Source organism: Scomber scombrus, chromosome 13 (assembly GCF_963691925.1).
Source record: "Scomber scombrus chromosome 13, fScoSco1.1, whole genome shotgun sequence".
NCBI lineage: Eukaryota > Metazoa > Chordata > Actinopteri > Scombriformes > Scombridae > Scomber > Scomber scombrus.
This window is the reverse complement of record NC_084982.1, coordinates 3426902-3443195: the sequence shown is the minus strand read 5'-3', so window position 1 is coordinate 3443195 and position 16294 is coordinate 3426902. Positions and strand designations below refer to the sequence as shown.

The window sequence follows — 16294 nt, the reverse complement described above, 5'->3', positions numbered from 1 at the left end:
ATCAGCTTCCTTGTGGGTGCCTCTCACAAGGTTTCTCCCACTTCCCCTCAGAATAATAAACAATAAAAATGTCTTATTTGTTCTTGATTATTTTTAAAAACTAACATATTTATACAAGGGGTCAATGACGTGATGCTACTTTTTTGTGTCCATGTGGTTTAGCCATATTTAAAACTGTTAATATTAGAAAATAAACGCATAAGTTCTGCTTTTAATCCATTTTAAGAGAATATATCAGATGATTATGGCAAAAATGTCTAAGCGGTGTAACCATGATAACTTAGTACCAAATAATTAAAGAATAATTACAGAGAATGACCCCTGATGATCGCAACTGCTGCATGACAAGGTTTGACACTCATGACATAAAACCAACATAAATACAAAATGTACATTTTTAAAAAGTTGCATGCCGTAAAAGAAAGCAACTTTTGAAATAGTCTCTACTTTCACTGATCGTGTGAAGAAGAAAAGGATCTGAAAGTTGTTGGAGACAAACTCTAGCAGAGAGAAAAACCACAGCACATTCTGCACATCAAATTTACTAAACCACCACTGCACAGTTTAGTTTCCATTTGTGTCTTCAGCAGTAGGTGTTGCTGTAGCACGGTGGTATTTTGCAAATTTGTGGTTACGGTAATTTTACCTTGTTTTTCTCACACATTTTTTTGCTACTGTTTTTCTTGCGAAAGTTTCATTTTGTCTTGTCTCTGTCCTTTTGACACACAAACTACAAAGCATCAAGAGTTTGACTGATTGTGGCACTGATTGGCACTGTGGTTAAAGTATATGTTATGGGTTCATTTCTGTCTAATTCATTTCAGTTTTATATAGTTAATCCCTCATATCACCTGAACTTCAGATTTTGGAATAAGACAGATACAAAAATATAGATACATTTAATGAATATTTCATATGCCGCTCACCTCAGTTACAGGTTTTGAATATCAATTAGATTGCCACTGAAAACTGTAGCGTTTCCCCCAACAAAAAGTCTTTCTAGTTATTGAAAGGTAAACATGATAAGATTCAATAGGGGATTCACAAAGATTCAGATTCCAAGTGGATTTGATTTTGATCAAAATGTGATTGAACCTCATCTCAACCTCATCCCTAATCATTAAAAATGTAAAGTTGTCGGCTTAAAAAAAAAAGGTTGTAATTATGCATCCACCATTAGACCAAGCAAAGCCCGATTTTCACCCTTTCCTGTCGACTTAAAGGATCTAAATTGAACTTTCTTATAGAGGCAGACATAAAACACATACTAAAATGTGACATTTTACATACTTTATCAATCACCAGTGACGTACTAGCACTGCTGCTAAAAGTAATGTAGAAGTCACCAATAGCTAATTGTGGTAAAATGGCAGATGTGTGAATGACTGAGATGAATGGATGTGGTAGATTAGAACAGGTACTATCTACTAAAGAATCCTCTTATCTGATTATGGTCTGACATCGAGCTCGAACAGAAACAGCGGCTTTTTTCTCTCGAGGTTTTTTGACTTCTATTACTCACTACTTCATGTAATGAATGTCACATTTAAAACAGGCCAAGTTTGGAGTGTCTCCTCCAGCTTATTTAGTGAAAATATGTCAATCTAATTATGGAATAACCTCCAAGACTGACTGGTAGCTGATAATCATCATCAGACTCTGAGTAATTTTTCCACGGATGTATTTTGGATCCAGTTTTGATTTCTGGACAGCAAAATGCACGAAAAACATGTTTTTGTGTCTGTCTTTGAGAAAATGAATTCTTTTATACCCATGTGTTTTTGCTGGATTCTTGGATTCAAACCTAGGTGGAAAAAATGTTTTCTGTTTAACTAAGTCACACCCAAACACGTATGCGTCTGTTTCAAGCTTTAGTCACATTGTGTTAATTACAGTCCACCCAGATGACTGGATATTATTAGGCTGATACTCTGGCTGTCTGATACAGGTGGTTTATCAAACAACTAATAGTGACCAGTTGGTGACCAGTTGGTGACCAGTTGGTGACTAGTTGCTCAACTCACTCACTTTCTGTAGCACAAACAAACACAATTTGTTCCTTCTTGTTCATCGTCATGTCATCATTTATTCATCGAAAGCAGCAATTGGGAAAGCTTTCATGAAATGGATCTTGCTGTACTGTTATCATTAAACCTTACGGAACAAAAGAAAGATATATTATAATATAAAACATGTTGTTTAAGCCTATTTTCCTGTCCAGGTCTCTATTTTTCTTTACTCACTGTATTCTTTAACAATTTAAATCTTTAGGAAAGGTACTTGGCTTGTGTTTGGACAAAATGTAACATTTTAAATGTTTTTCGTCTTATTTTGTTGAATTAAAAAAGGGTTTTTGGAAAAAGTGACACGTTTTTACCATAGAAAACGGTAAATGTGCTGTAAAGACCACAGTGATTATGTGATAAGTGTTGCTTGTCATTCTGGAGCCACATCCAATTAAAACAGTAATGTAACTGGACTGAGGACCATGTGCTCTGGCATACTGCAGCATCTGTAGTGGTTGTACAAGCTGGAAGCAGTGAAAAAAACACTTTCCCTGAGGATTTACAGTTCTCATTCATTCATAGATTTACTGGCAAGGATGAACATGAACAATCTCTTGACGCTGTGTTGTTCTGAGGAATGCTGGGACCGGTTCCAGCTCCAACACATTACGCAGCATTTTGTCAGAGCTACGTTCACATGCAATACCGCAATGTTTGGTCATCTATGACAGTTGTACAGATGTAAAGGTAGATTGGGAGGTAGAAGCACAGAGAGAGGAAGAAACAGACGCTCTTAACTTAAGAAACGTACAGAAGGATAAAGTTTGGCTTGAAACAAAGATTTTTGGTGATTATTGATTTGTTTTAAAAGCCTGTTGTGTTCTGTTAGTATCACTGACTGAAGTTCCAGTAAGCTGTCAGCTGATACGTAGTAAGGATTTCTGGCTCTTGTAGCTTTGTATCTTTTTCTCCGTTCGCGTTTTAAATCTGGCTTCATATACGCTCATTTTTTAACGTTTGTTCATTTTTTGTGTGTTTTTCAGCCATGGGCCTAGCTTCTTGGAAACTGGGAAGTCTGCTGTTTTTCCTCGGGCTTTATGGGATCTGCTCAGGATCTGTGCATGGTGAGCCGAATCATATGGTTTTCCATTGTTTTGAATACTGCAAGAGCTCTGAGGCTGTTTGAAATAGACCTGTACCATAATGTACGGGGACCTAAAATAAAGTTACAGTGTCGTAATATCATTTTTACATATTATTAGATATGTAAGATATTCAATTTCACATGTTTTTGCCCAGTTGTCATTAGTTCAACGTCTGCCTCCAGCCTGCATAGTAGATTTCTATCGCCTTCTGCTGGTCACTGATGTAACTGCAATGACTTCAATGTTTCTGGTTGCTGAGCTCTCCAGATGTCTCATGCTGTTTTTGTGGGGAAAAACATGCACCCGTGGGACTGCAGATTATTTATTCATGTTGTACACTCATGTTGTTATTGTGATTGCACTGTGGTTGAGTTTCTTTGGTTGGGTAGAAATTAAGCTGTCAAAGAAGCAAAAAGCGAAGGTTGCTGGCTTTAATCCTGAGATAAGTAACTCGTTAACCAATTAGATGTGGATATGACAGCATACAGTATATGCTCATCACTAAGGTGTATAAAGGTAGAAAATATGCAGTTTCCTGCTTCTATTAGACAGATTTAGGTAAAATTGAATCTATACAGACATTAGAAGACAGAACTATGTTATCACTACTAAAAGGTACATTATATACCAGTGGTTACCAGCCCTGCTGCTGGAGAGCTGGTGTTTTTTCATAGGTGTATAACAGGGGAAAAAAAGCAAAACTGGCTGGTAATATTTTCTTTAGCTTGCAGAGGGTAGGAAAAATCCCAGTGGCATAGAGCAGCATGGAAAAATACTGGGGTTCTGGCATCTTGGCCTCTGAGCGGCTCTCAATTCTGAGCTGCTGGTTGAATGCCGAAGAAGAATGTCCAACAAGAAGGAGAAGTTTGATGTAAAATCAACTAGATTTGGATAAGATGCTGGATCTGTTTTTTCTTCTATTTAGCAATGTAAAAATATATACCAAGACCAAATATATACTGTCAATAAAATGAAGTAAATACCCTAAACCTAACCTCTAATCCCACTTCTTGCCTTGCTTCTGAAAAATGATTTCTTCCTGGTAAATTCCGAAATTTGGCATTAAATCTTTTAACATTGAATGAAATCTGTTCTCCACTCGTGTTCTTATTGCAGAGAACTGTACCAACTACAAGCTCCAGTTTGAGAGGGTTTACTCTGTTCCGGGGGATGTTGCTATGTTGAATAGCACCCTGGTGGCTCACGATGTCTTCGACTACACCTTAAAGCCTTATAACATCACCTGGTATGGCTCAAAACAAAGAGGCAAAGAGCTGAGCAACCAGCCCGGTCGAATCCTGCTGCAAGGAGAGACTCTGTGGTTTCTTAACGTGACGCTGAATGACGAGGGGGAATACATCACCATACTCAGGTATCAAACAGAAATAGCATTATAATAAAATCGAACGCTAAATAGAAATTGCGCTCTTATGTGCCACCTACTCTAAATAACAACATCTGGACCTGGACATTGCAGCTCCAGCTTTTAGGACTTGAAAATATCCTTCTTTGGAAACTCATAATGGTAGTTTCACAAAAGACAGGCAGAAAAGCTTGTTGTCACTACAGAAGTATGATAAAAAATAAAACTGGCTATACATTACATTTGATTACATATGAGCATCCATCAAGAGAACAATTGATTCACAGATGTTAGATCTTCAGAACTTGTGCCATGTGCAGTTTACCCTCAGTCCTTAAATTTCTTTGCTGTTCTAAATGCACCATAATGAAGTCTGACATTGGTTTGTTGTCCTTCACCTGAGAAGTTCCTGATTCAGCTGCTCATTGTTTTTGACAGGACTTCTTCCGGGTGCTACAGGCAGGCCACCAAGCTGATAGTGGATAAGCCAGTTGCTGCAGAGTGTGGGAGGCCGCAGAAAGCGAATCAAATGGTTACAAATGGAGTGACTGACCATGTATCATGCCCTCTGAAAGACTACATCAAGAAACTGGACAGCTACAACATCACTCACTCTCTCACGTGGTACAAAGTGAGTTACTGTATGAGTCTCAGTGATTTGAGACACTGGATGTTAAGTTAAAGTGTTATGTCTATACAGGCATAACAATCTGGGGAAAGCTATCAGTTTGGCTTGAAGGTGCAGTGTGTAGAATTTAGTGGCATTTGGCAAAACAGACTTGGCAGAAATATAATATAATATTCACACGTATGTTTTTATCAGTGTATAATCACCTGAAAATAAAAATATCATCATATCATTTTTTTGGGGAGTTTTGCAACCATCATAGTTCTCCTCCATGCTTGGAAGGGAAGACTGAGGGCTATTCAGTTGGTTGCAATTTTCAACCTCACCACTAGATGCCACTAAATCTTACACATTGGTCAATAATGGTAAATACAGTTGGAATTGACACAATTGTAATTGTCCTGTACAATACACAGCAGATACAATCACGAAGGGTCTTCACTTAAGCTAATTTCTTCATTATGTGCAGTAAGTGCCATCTGCAATACTGATGCAAATTTAAAGTTATCACATATAGCAAGGAAAAGTCATTACATTAAATTGTAGCTTTAAGTTATCTTAATTATTGTAACTTTCTGTTGTACTTCCTTCAGAAGACTTAAGGAAGTTTAAGCCGGGTTCTTTTTCCTGTTAATTTTTGTTTGTAGGGTTGTTCCTAATCTGAATTACGGTTAATGGATAGATGGTGTCTTATGCTATGCAGATTGTTAAGTCATTATAGGCTATGTAAATACATTTGACTTGCTCTGTATGATAAAAATTTAAAATCTGTTGCTCACTATTGAGTAAACTATTGATTGTCAGTATTATAGGGAGATGTGAATGAGTGAAGTATGGAGTCATATTTTGTCTGTTTGAAGTACTCATTGGAGGTGAAGTCCAGTAACTTCTTCTTTTATGTTGCCGTCTTAGTCATAGTCTCTTTTCTTTGTTTGTTCAGCATGGTGACTATAACTACTCATACTGAAAAAACTAGTTCTTCTTGCTTCAGCCAAATGAATTTGTGGATTATAATTATTATTGTTATTACTGTAATGAATCTTGACAGTTTTAATCTCATGTCTCATCCTGGATTTATCAAGTGATCTGTCTGGAATTTGATTTGGCTCCTTTGGCAGAAGTATTCTGTTGAAAGGATCTAGTGGGCTTTTTATATTTTAACAGGTTAATAACAAGGCTGTCTGGAATAGAAAGACTTATTATCATTATTATTATTATTATTATCATTTTTAGTCATTGTCATATTAAAAAGCCTGATTTACTTTAATATTTCCTTTTCCCCTTCCAGGATTGTGACCGCATTGTGAGTGGGGTGGGCAAATTTAGCTACTGGGATGAGACCAAACTGAAGATTGACGAGGTGGACCTCCAGGACAACGGCCACTTCACCTGCACTCTTACCTTCACCCTTGGTGGCGTCACAGGATCTGTATCAGAGACCATATATACATCAGTCAAAGGTTAGAACTAAAATGAGTGATTGAGCGATTGAGCGAGAGGGACTTTAAGCTATTTATCAGAACACGATTATAACAACATATGCTGTTTATAATATGCTTTTCTTTTTCTAAATTTCCAAAGCAGAGAGAATACTTTAGAATATAGTGACACCCAATGGCAGTGAGGCTTACTGAATTTCCACCAACCGAGAAACTCCTTGATATTGTTTTATATACAGCGTATTGGAATGATTACACAACCTCAACCTCTGTTACCATATGTCTGTTACCGTATGAGCCACACATGTATTTCATATATTTCATTTTTCTTTTCAGAGGAGTATTGTTCTGTTCCACAAGTGCATGAACCAGCCAATGAAACTATCAAGGCACCAATAGGTGAGCCCCTATCATCCCCTATCGGCCCCTATTATCACCCCTCATCACTTTGATTGCACAACAGTGGTTCACATTAAAAGGATTTCAGCAAAAAACAAAAAAACAGTTGAACTTGGTTCAGTGTTTGCAACATGAATTGTGGTATTGTTTACCTCAATATCATCAAATCAGAGGATAAAATGATTGTAGACATTAAGTTTTACAATTGAGTTGGAAAATTCTGTCTTATATTATAAACTAAAATATTATGGCTCCTGATAAGCTTTTACCTTCACTAGTGTATTATTCCAAGCAGAATTGTACCTGTAACATACACTCACTCACACACAGTGCCATGTTCTGTCTTAACTGGTCCGAGGCCAGCTGATAGCTGACATACGCCATAGTCTGTTTAAGATAAATGCCATACATGAAAAATATTTGTAATTTTTTACATTGTTATGTTTGTAAATACTTATATATTTGGTAGATTAAGAGAGATTGTTCATTTATTAATGATGTTTTTGTTTGTGCATGTATTTAGGGTCCAATTTCACCAAGAAGTGCCTAGTGTTTGTGCCATGTGTCGGGAACAGGAGGTGCATGGTTGATATCTTTTGGGTGCTCAATGATGATTTCATTGAAATTGATATTTCTGAGCGGGTCTACTCATCAGAAGAGCGGTCAGTGTGCCTACTTTTTCTTTCATTTGTCTTGTTTTATGTAATGGTTTTTTGGTACATGTGAGCTATAAATGGCAGTTCTAGCATGTATTGTACCCTGGGCAAACTCCCACCCCCACCCCAACATAACAACCACAAATACCAAAATTATATCTAATCATAATCAAAAATACCAAAAATGAAGTACAAATAATAGACACAATTGAAGTATATACATTTAAATAAAATAATGCTATTTTAACTATTACAAAATATAAGCAAAGCAAATTGTACAAATTCTATATCAGACAAATAATCAAATAGAACATCATATTTATAATCAATATTACCCTCTCCCAGCAGTGTCAACCAAATGTCAGTTCTAAACCAATTCACCTTGGTGGTGTGCAGACTGATTTTATATTATTTGTAAGGATTTCACATACTTTTCACAAAAATGCAACAATGTGTCTGTGAAATATATCAGTGACAATGCAAATGAGCGATAAAGAACCTTTTTTTTTTTTTTTTTTGTTAGTTTTTTTGGTGTGTACACTCCATGCCGCCCCCGGCCTATGTCACCCATATCTAAATCTGCCACTGTGTTTGCATGAGGGGGCAGCAAAACTCTGCTGACACATAGCCATGTTGTTATTGTTAGCATGATAACAAAAAATGATTGCTGCGAAGTTGTTCATAATGTGGTTTATATGATTAGAAATTAGCATAAAATGATTGATAAATGCAGCTTTTAATCTTATTTAAAATATATGGCAGACGGCAATCAAGTATGCAATATATGCAGTATGTGAAGCCTGACATTTTGCTGTAATAACTGTCTTTATCCTCAACTGTCCTTAACAGTTTGTGGCATCAGAATGCTCCCATTAAAGGCCTGTGGTTGGAGAAGCTGCTGATTATTTCTGAGCTGCGGGAGGAGGATTACCAAATCAACTATACCTGTCGAGCGTACAGTGACCGGGGTAATCCTTGGGGATATTTCTCTTTGTTACCACCAGGTAAAAACATAGAGTAAACCTCCTAAACGTGTTGCTTCATAAGGCTGCATCCAAACATGGATTACTTATATGATATAGAATAGAATCGAATAGAATAGAATAGAAAGTCTTTATTGTCATTGTACAAAGCACAGTGAAATTGATATGCCGTCCTTAAAGTGCAGCTTTAGCATAAAAGCTGTTTTGTAATCTATTACTTTGTACTCTCCTGTCCTGCAATGTCCTGAAACGTTTGCCTGAGGGCAGCAGCTTAAAGGGCGAGTGTCCTGGGTGAGATGGGTCCCTGAGGATATGGAGAGCTTTCCTGAAACAATTCATTGATTTATTATTGTTGATTGTGCCCTATTGTATATATTGTTAATTGCTAATTGTTTTCTTTTATATGTTCATATTTATTTATATGTACAAGGCAGCTGGAGGACTGCTCTAACAAAATGTTATTGTCCTGTACAATGACAATAAAGACTATTCTATTCTATTCTATTAATATGTCAGTTTATTTCGTCAAACGAAGCTGGAACCAATGATTTTTTGCATTTTTGCTTAGTAAAATACTTAAATGATTAAACAATTATTAACATTGTTACCAGTTCATTTTTCTGGAAATACTCTAATCAATGAATCCTTTGGTAATGCTTTAGATTACTGCCTGCAACATACAGCTTAAATACTCTGTAGAGTGCAGTAGTACAGAATGTACCAATACATATATGTAAGTACAGAGTGACAAGATGTGAAGTTCTGGAATAAGGAAAGAATGTATACTGTAGTTACTTTTAAGTACTGGGTATCTATTCTATTATTACAGAGTATGTACATTCTACTGAGCAAGGATCATTTTGGAAGAATTTAGCAAGATTTTATACTGTAGTTATTATTTCACTTCACTTCTGTATGGTATGACTATGAAACTGAGCACCGAGATCAACTGTACATATGTTTTTTTTTAATGTGTTTATATTTAAACACATAAAAAGTCTCGTTAGCAAGGTTAGAAGTAGCACTATTTTGGCCATGTCTGCCATTGCACGAAATGTTGCCTCATATATAGGGATGGGTATCATGTTTTACGATAACAGTACCAATGTATCCTTTTAAATGTACTTCATTCCATACCCATTACACATTTAGTGCACTTGCTTTTATCCGGTGTAACAGGCGTGTAGTGTAGACACACTTTACAGCGTTTAGGTGGCATCTTGGCTGCTGAAATGCTAAGCGTGCTAACTCAAATTCATCATGACTTCACCACCACAGACGGGTTGTAGCTGCTGTGGCAGTGAGCCAATCACATGTCTTATTAAATCCAAGAAGGCTTGTGTTGATTGGCTGTGAGCAAGTCCATACAAATAGTCATATTTTTCTAGCTCTCTGTGCAAAAAGGATTAATTGCAGTTATTATTTGACGGGAGATGTATCGTTACTACTTGGTATTGATTTATTTTGGTCAATACCTTTTAATGATACCCAGCCCTACTCATGTAATTAAAGAAAATAATGGCGTACACTTTGATGTTCCAAGGCACAAACTCTATTTTCCCTTTCTACATGTCAACACTGAATCCGAGTTTCTGAATATCTTCACACTACAAGGAATTTTTCAGTTTTCAGTGATCTAACACTCATTTGATGTGTGGACTAAAGGCCAAAAGCTGTTTTCAAAAATACACCTTTATGTGTGGACTAGGCCTGAGACAGACCTTAATTTCTAAAAGATGGCCAGTAGAGGGTGTAGGTCAGCGATTTTCATCTTCACTTAAAAGGCCTTTAACAGCTGATTCGTAACAGTAGAAAAAGCACATCCATTTTATTATTTACATTTCTGTTTTTTTCCACTGGGACAGCATTTCTTCCCTCAGAAAGACCTAGGATGCAAAAGATTAAGTGCCTGCAATCAAAGTCGCAGGCCCATGCACAATCATTACCAAAGAGACAGCTGATACCGAGTCCAATTTGTATGTCCTGTATTTATGATGTCCTTCTCTACAGATCCCTGCATCATAATTCCCATTGGATCTGCGCTGGGCAGTGTGATGGTTCTTTTGATCAGCAGTGTCATCGTCTTCTACATTTTCAAAATTGACATTGTGCTGTTGTTCAGACAAGCATTTCCCATCCTCTACACAAATAAAGGTAACATTACATTACACTGCATTATGTTCACACAAAAAATAGTCAAACACTCCATGATGGAAAAACCAACAGTGATGGTTTAACTTTGCAACACACAAACACACACACACATACAGTACACATATATCACAACCCACTTACAAAATTGTAAGCTCTACCTCATACCTGACCGCATGTGTCAACAATGAGAGCAAGGAAAGGAAACCACAGGGCTGACTGTCAAATGTCATCTGCTGAGTACGTAACAAATGAACCTTTAACAGCCATGACATTAGCTTACTTTGTGACTAACTAAAGAAATAAGTGAACTGAGCAGGTGTTTTACAGCAGCTGTCAGCAGTTTACTGACAAGCAAAAAATGCAAGGACTGCTGTTCAGTTACTTGCTAGAGCTATCTTACTGACTGTAAATGAGAGGAGGTGACTAACCGCATTGAATAGCTTACAGTAGGAAAAAACATGCTGTTAAAACGGCTGTCATGACTTGGGTTGTTTTTAAAAAAAGGGAAAAAGAGGGGCATGGTTTAAAATTATTCAAGTAATGTATTTTACATGCAAATGAGCACCTTGCCACAAAGACACGTAAACAGGCCTACAACTCTGTACCAGAGCGAAAATACTAAGCACTGAAAATAACTTTTCTTTTTTTTCTGGGTCAGATTTGGATGGAAAGCTGTATGATGCCTATGTGGCATACCCACAGCCCTGTGCAGTTGGGTTCAGCGAAGAAGTGGAGATGTTTGCTATTCACATGCTACCTGAAGTGTTGGAAAAAGCCTGCGGTTACAAACTGTTCATAGCAGGCCGTGACTGTCTGCCGGGGCAGGGTAAGTCACATACTTGGCTTTGAAGTAATGAAATAATGCAAAAGTTGATGCAATGGACCTTTTCTTGGGTTGTCACTGCCAATATCTGCTAAAAGTCTTAGTTACAACCCCATAAATGTCAGATTCTTCACAACAGTCATAGAAGTGTTGATTTAAGGTGCCACATATATATCTGTTTCTTTGTTTCATAACACACTAATCAAACAGTGGTTGGCTGCTTGCTTAAATTTTCATCTGTAAACTGGTGCTTCCCAACCCTTTTGGATCGTGGCCCCTCAAAACAAAGCAGTGTCCACTAGTAAAAGCATTGGTATAAATCATAGCATACACTAATATACCCTCTATGTGTATTAGAGCTCAACCGATATATTAATTCCTAACTAAATAACTAAATTCCAGTATCAGTCCGGCCCCAATGTGTCTGTGTATATATATCAAGCTCATGTTAATCTAAATAAAACTCTGTGTCTTCATCCTCCGTTTTCTCCCTGCAGCTGTAGTCGACTCAGTGCACGAAAACATACAAGCCAGCCGTCGCCTCCTCCTGCTCTACACCGCCTCTACTTTCATCAGCAAAAGCCACACCGGCAGCGTCAGTAGCCATAACAACAACAATGTCTCCAAGGACAGCGACGGCATCAATAACAACGAGAGCAAGACCGGCGACAACATCAACGGCGAGAGTTTGGACGGCGGCGACGGAGACTACTTAGATACGAGGCAGCAGTTGGAGTGTTTGGAAGCGATGTACAAAGCACTAATGGAGGGATCTCTCAAGGTGAGGAAAAACACTTGAGATTCACATTTTTAAACATGCTGCCTATACAAAGTGTAGGCTAAAATATTGTTCTAATCCCTGGTTCTCATTTCAAAAGCTCTTATTGTCAGAGATAATAAGATGCACCCTTTTCAGCTCCACACTTAGTTTCTTTTCTTTAGTGACAGGGTTGGGTTAAGGTTGATGCCTTATAAATTGACACCAAGTAGTATCAGAACGTCTCCCGTCAAATGATACCTGCAATCGATCCTTTTTGCACCCAGAGCTAGAAAATAAGACTATTTGTATGGATTCTCACTAACTCACTATGCTGCCAGCTCTACTTATCCTCTTTTAGTTTATTGGTTAGGTTTTATGGCTCATTTACAGTATGCTTCAGTCTCAGGGCTCTCATCCAAACTGTTTACAGCAGTAGAAAGCTGTTTCCAGAAATAAGCTCTGATTAACCTACTGTACACAATGTACGAGGCATCAAATGCCAGAAAGAAAAGGTTAGCAACTAGCTGGTGATGAAAGTGGACTATCTAGCAGCTAAAGAGATATTTCTCTCTGGAGTTGGTGAAGCTTGTTGGAGTTCTTCTTCCTCAGAATTCCCAAATGAACGCTTGTTTAAAGATTTTACAAGAAAACATTAGTCATCAGAGTTTCCTCAGAACACTTAGTTTGTTTTTAACCACTCCATTCGTATTTACTCCAAATGACTTTTTTCAGGTGGTGCTAGTGGAGTTGGAAGAGGTCACCCCCGCTCAGCTGGCTCTCTTCCCAGAGTCGGTGCGTCATCTGAGGAAGAAGCAGGGGGCTGTGCGCTGGTGGAAGAACCAGAGGACGAGGCAAAGGTGGAAGACTTGTACGAGGAGAGAGGATGAGGAGAAAGGCAGACAGGACGCGGAGCTGTCCCCATCTCTCTCCCCTTCCTCCAGGTTTTGGAAGGAGATGAAGTATCATATGCCGGTGAGGGGCAAGAGGGCGGTGTACCCTGAGAAAACCGCCCTACTGTAAATGTGATGTGGTGTCATTATGTTTGATAAGTGTTGGACCAGACAGTAGCTGGTTTAAGATGGAAATGCGCATAGAGGCGAATCCCTCTATCGCACAAGCAACACAAAAATACAGCTCTGTAAATTTGTGAGTTGCGCTCTCTGAGTCGGGATTACGGCACGGATGCACTTCTGCACGTTTTGTCCTTTTCTGCTATAATTGTGCTTTTTAAAGGAGTACATTCATGGCAGCACAAAGGCTCATCGTTGTACCGCGCGGAGCATTCACCGAAGTGCAAAGTAACTGATCTCAAAAAAGGAGGAAGATGTTTCGCTCACAGCAGTAAAGTCACACCTGATGTGCTGATCATCACAGTGGCTGCTGTAAGCTCAAACACTCCATATGTTGAGCTGTTGACATTCCCTGGAAAGTGGAGACTGAAGAACGACACGGACAAAGGACTGATCAAACCAAGTGATCGTGTGTAACTGTAAAATGTACATATGTATAATGAAAAGTGTAAATATGTACAAGTAGTATAGTTTTAAAATGTCATCGCAATGATTCGTATCTAATGCAAAAAAAAAAAAGGGTGCTTAAGTGAAAGTCTTTTAACAAGTGGATACATGCACACAAGTGAGTTGGTAACCTTTCCTTTCTCTCAGACTTAAGGACACATAGTTGCTGAGAAGGGTGACCATAAAGTATTCTACTTATCCAGAGAGTCTTTCAAAGCTCAGCAGTTTTCAATAATGTGAAAGTGGAGCAGCAAACTGTGAGCTTTTTTCATATCATACTTACTGCTGTTAATTTATGATGAACTATGAATGAACAGATGAGTGAATGTAATTACCAAGGAAGGGAAATGTGGGACATTTTTCATCATTGTGATCATTTCCATTTTATCATGCTAGTGATGGGCTCTGAAGGCAAAATACCCAGATTCATTAAGCTCAGATATAATAAAATCAAATCTCTTAGGTAGCAAGCTTTTCCAACTAGCTGACAGCATCAATAGGTGATTCTAATGTTGAAAGAGTATTACAAGTATTCAACACCTCAACATCTGGATTGTCTATACTGCACTATAATAGTCCACCACATACTGAATGTTGAGGATGTATAATGAGGAAACTCTTTATGTATGATCCTTTGTACTAAAGCTTGACTGTTTTGTCAATAAATGGGACATTTTGGATCTTCCATTTAGAATGTGTTTGTCATTCCTATCCTGTTCTGTTTTCATTACACACACAGTGGTTCCATTTGAAGCACCAGTGATTTTGCAAGTTTTTAGCCCATAACCTTCAAACTGTCTACTGTTTATTTCCGTACACAGTGGACAGGGGGCGCCGCCGGGGGATTTTGGGCCCCGTGAAAAGATATCATGTTGGGCCCCACCACAAGCCACAGGCCCCGCCAACCATGTACCCAGCCGACCCCCTTCAGAGCTTTACATGACTCTACCTGGTCGAGCTTGAAACTGTGTTGTAATCCAATACTATAACAGTGTTATATTTACTGACATTGAACTGTGAAAATATAACACTGTGGTGGAGGTGGTGGTGGAGGTGATGGTGGTGGTGTGCGTGTGGGTGTGTGTGTGGTGGTTCATTTTTGCCAAAAACAAGGAAAATAAACAGTTTAATGAGTGTAACGTATATAAAACACTGTTTTAATTGTCTATTAATGATGAATTAAGTAAGTAGTAAGTAAGTAAAGTAAGAAAGTGAGTAACTTTCAAGTCTCAAAGCTAATTTCCACAGTCAGGGGTGAAGTCAGGACAATTCTAAGGCTTTGGAGGCTTGGAATTGATAGTCAATTTTTGCCAAAAAAAAGAAAAAGAAAAATAAACAGTTTGTTTAATGGGTACAATGTAAATACTGATTTAATGTCTATTAATGATGAATGATGATTAGTTCATTTTTTTTATTAATCTATGTTCTATTAATTTTTTAGGGCCCCTGTCAGTCACAGGCCCTTAGCTTTCAGAGACTTGAAACACAAGTTGAATTCTTTTCTTTAAGTTACATAATCGTCATGTCATAAAATGTTACAAAACAAGAGTGAAAAGGAGGATACTGCAAATGTTTATTGTATTAAAAAACTTACTTTTTGGCACTTGTCTCTGAGACTTGGGTCTTGGGAGCAGAACCGACTTTTCCGTCATGGTTTTTAAGCATCTTTTGAATACTCTGTCTGTGTCTGGTCTTTCCAAGACTCAACTTAAAGGTCATGTCAGATGTGGAGAGAAAGGCAGTTTCATTGGAAGGGGTGACTGTTAAGTAATCCATCATTTTTTGGGGTTTTTGGAGGTTTTCTTGGTACCACTTCTCACATGTGAAGTCATCAGTTAAGACTTTCTGTTTTCAGTAAGAAAGAAGAAGTATCTTAAAAGTATTTGTGGATATATGACATGCTCTTAAAGTATTTATGGCTATAGCACAATATACTATAGTTGCTAACGTTCATATCTGAAACAAATGAATTGTGGTGACCTACATTTGAACCTTTCGGGGCAGGTGATGAGTAATTGTGGTTGCGCCTGTACTACGAAGCGAGAGATGCTTTTCTTTCTGTTGAGTGGAAATGTGTGCAGGGGTTAGTGGAACGGAATGAAATGCTGTGAAAAGAGGACGAGGGAAAACCCAGCAACTCTTCAGACATTCGGCGCAGGTAACACACAGTAGTCCTCCTTTCTTCACACTCAGCCTGGTAAGTTATGACTGAATTTATAATCAGGAGTTTTTCATTGCTGCTATAATCCATCTTCCATCAGTGTGTCTGGGACTAGAGAGAGAGAGAGAGAGAGAGAGAGACAGAGAGAGAGAGAGTTTGGCTGTTACTGTGGTTTCCTGTGCTTTCACTGTTTCTTTGTGGGGTAACACTTTTCATCAAGTTGAATTTAAGGATCTCTGAGGGCACGATTAACCCTTCTG

The 16294-nt window shown here is 38.1% G+C and overlaps 1 protein-coding gene across 4 annotated transcripts in view; it reads left to right on the top strand.

Moving 5' to 3' along the window:
- zmp:0000000936 (interleukin-1 receptor type 1) overlaps positions 1–14555 on the top strand; it is a 28751-nt gene extending 14196 nt beyond the window's left edge. For 2 of the 4 annotated variants that reach the window (XM_062431928.1, XM_062431929.1), the window contains 11 exons: positions 3050–3130; positions 4268–4523; positions 4953–5145; positions 6431–6602; positions 6918–6980; positions 7504–7642; positions 8486–8640; positions 10630–10773; positions 11432–11599; positions 12094–12377; positions 13089–14555. In XM_062431928.1, coding sequence (XP_062287912.1) covers positions 3050–3130; positions 4268–4523; positions 4953–5145; positions 6431–6602; positions 6918–6980; positions 7504–7642; positions 8486–8640; positions 10630–10773; positions 11432–11599; positions 12094–12377; positions 13089–13376 — 1943 coding nt within the window. In that variant the 3' untranslated portion in view covers positions 13377–14555. Of the gene's footprint in view, positions 1–2748; positions 2854–3049; positions 3131–4267; positions 4524–4952; positions 5146–6430; positions 6603–6917; positions 6981–7503; positions 7643–8485; positions 8641–10629; positions 10774–11431; positions 11600–12093; positions 12378–13088 lie in introns of those variants that run through there. The other 2 variants (XR_009927055.1, XM_062431930.1) reach the window with 2 other exon arrangements.
- The last annotated feature ends 1739 nt before the right edge of the window (positions 14556–16294 follow it).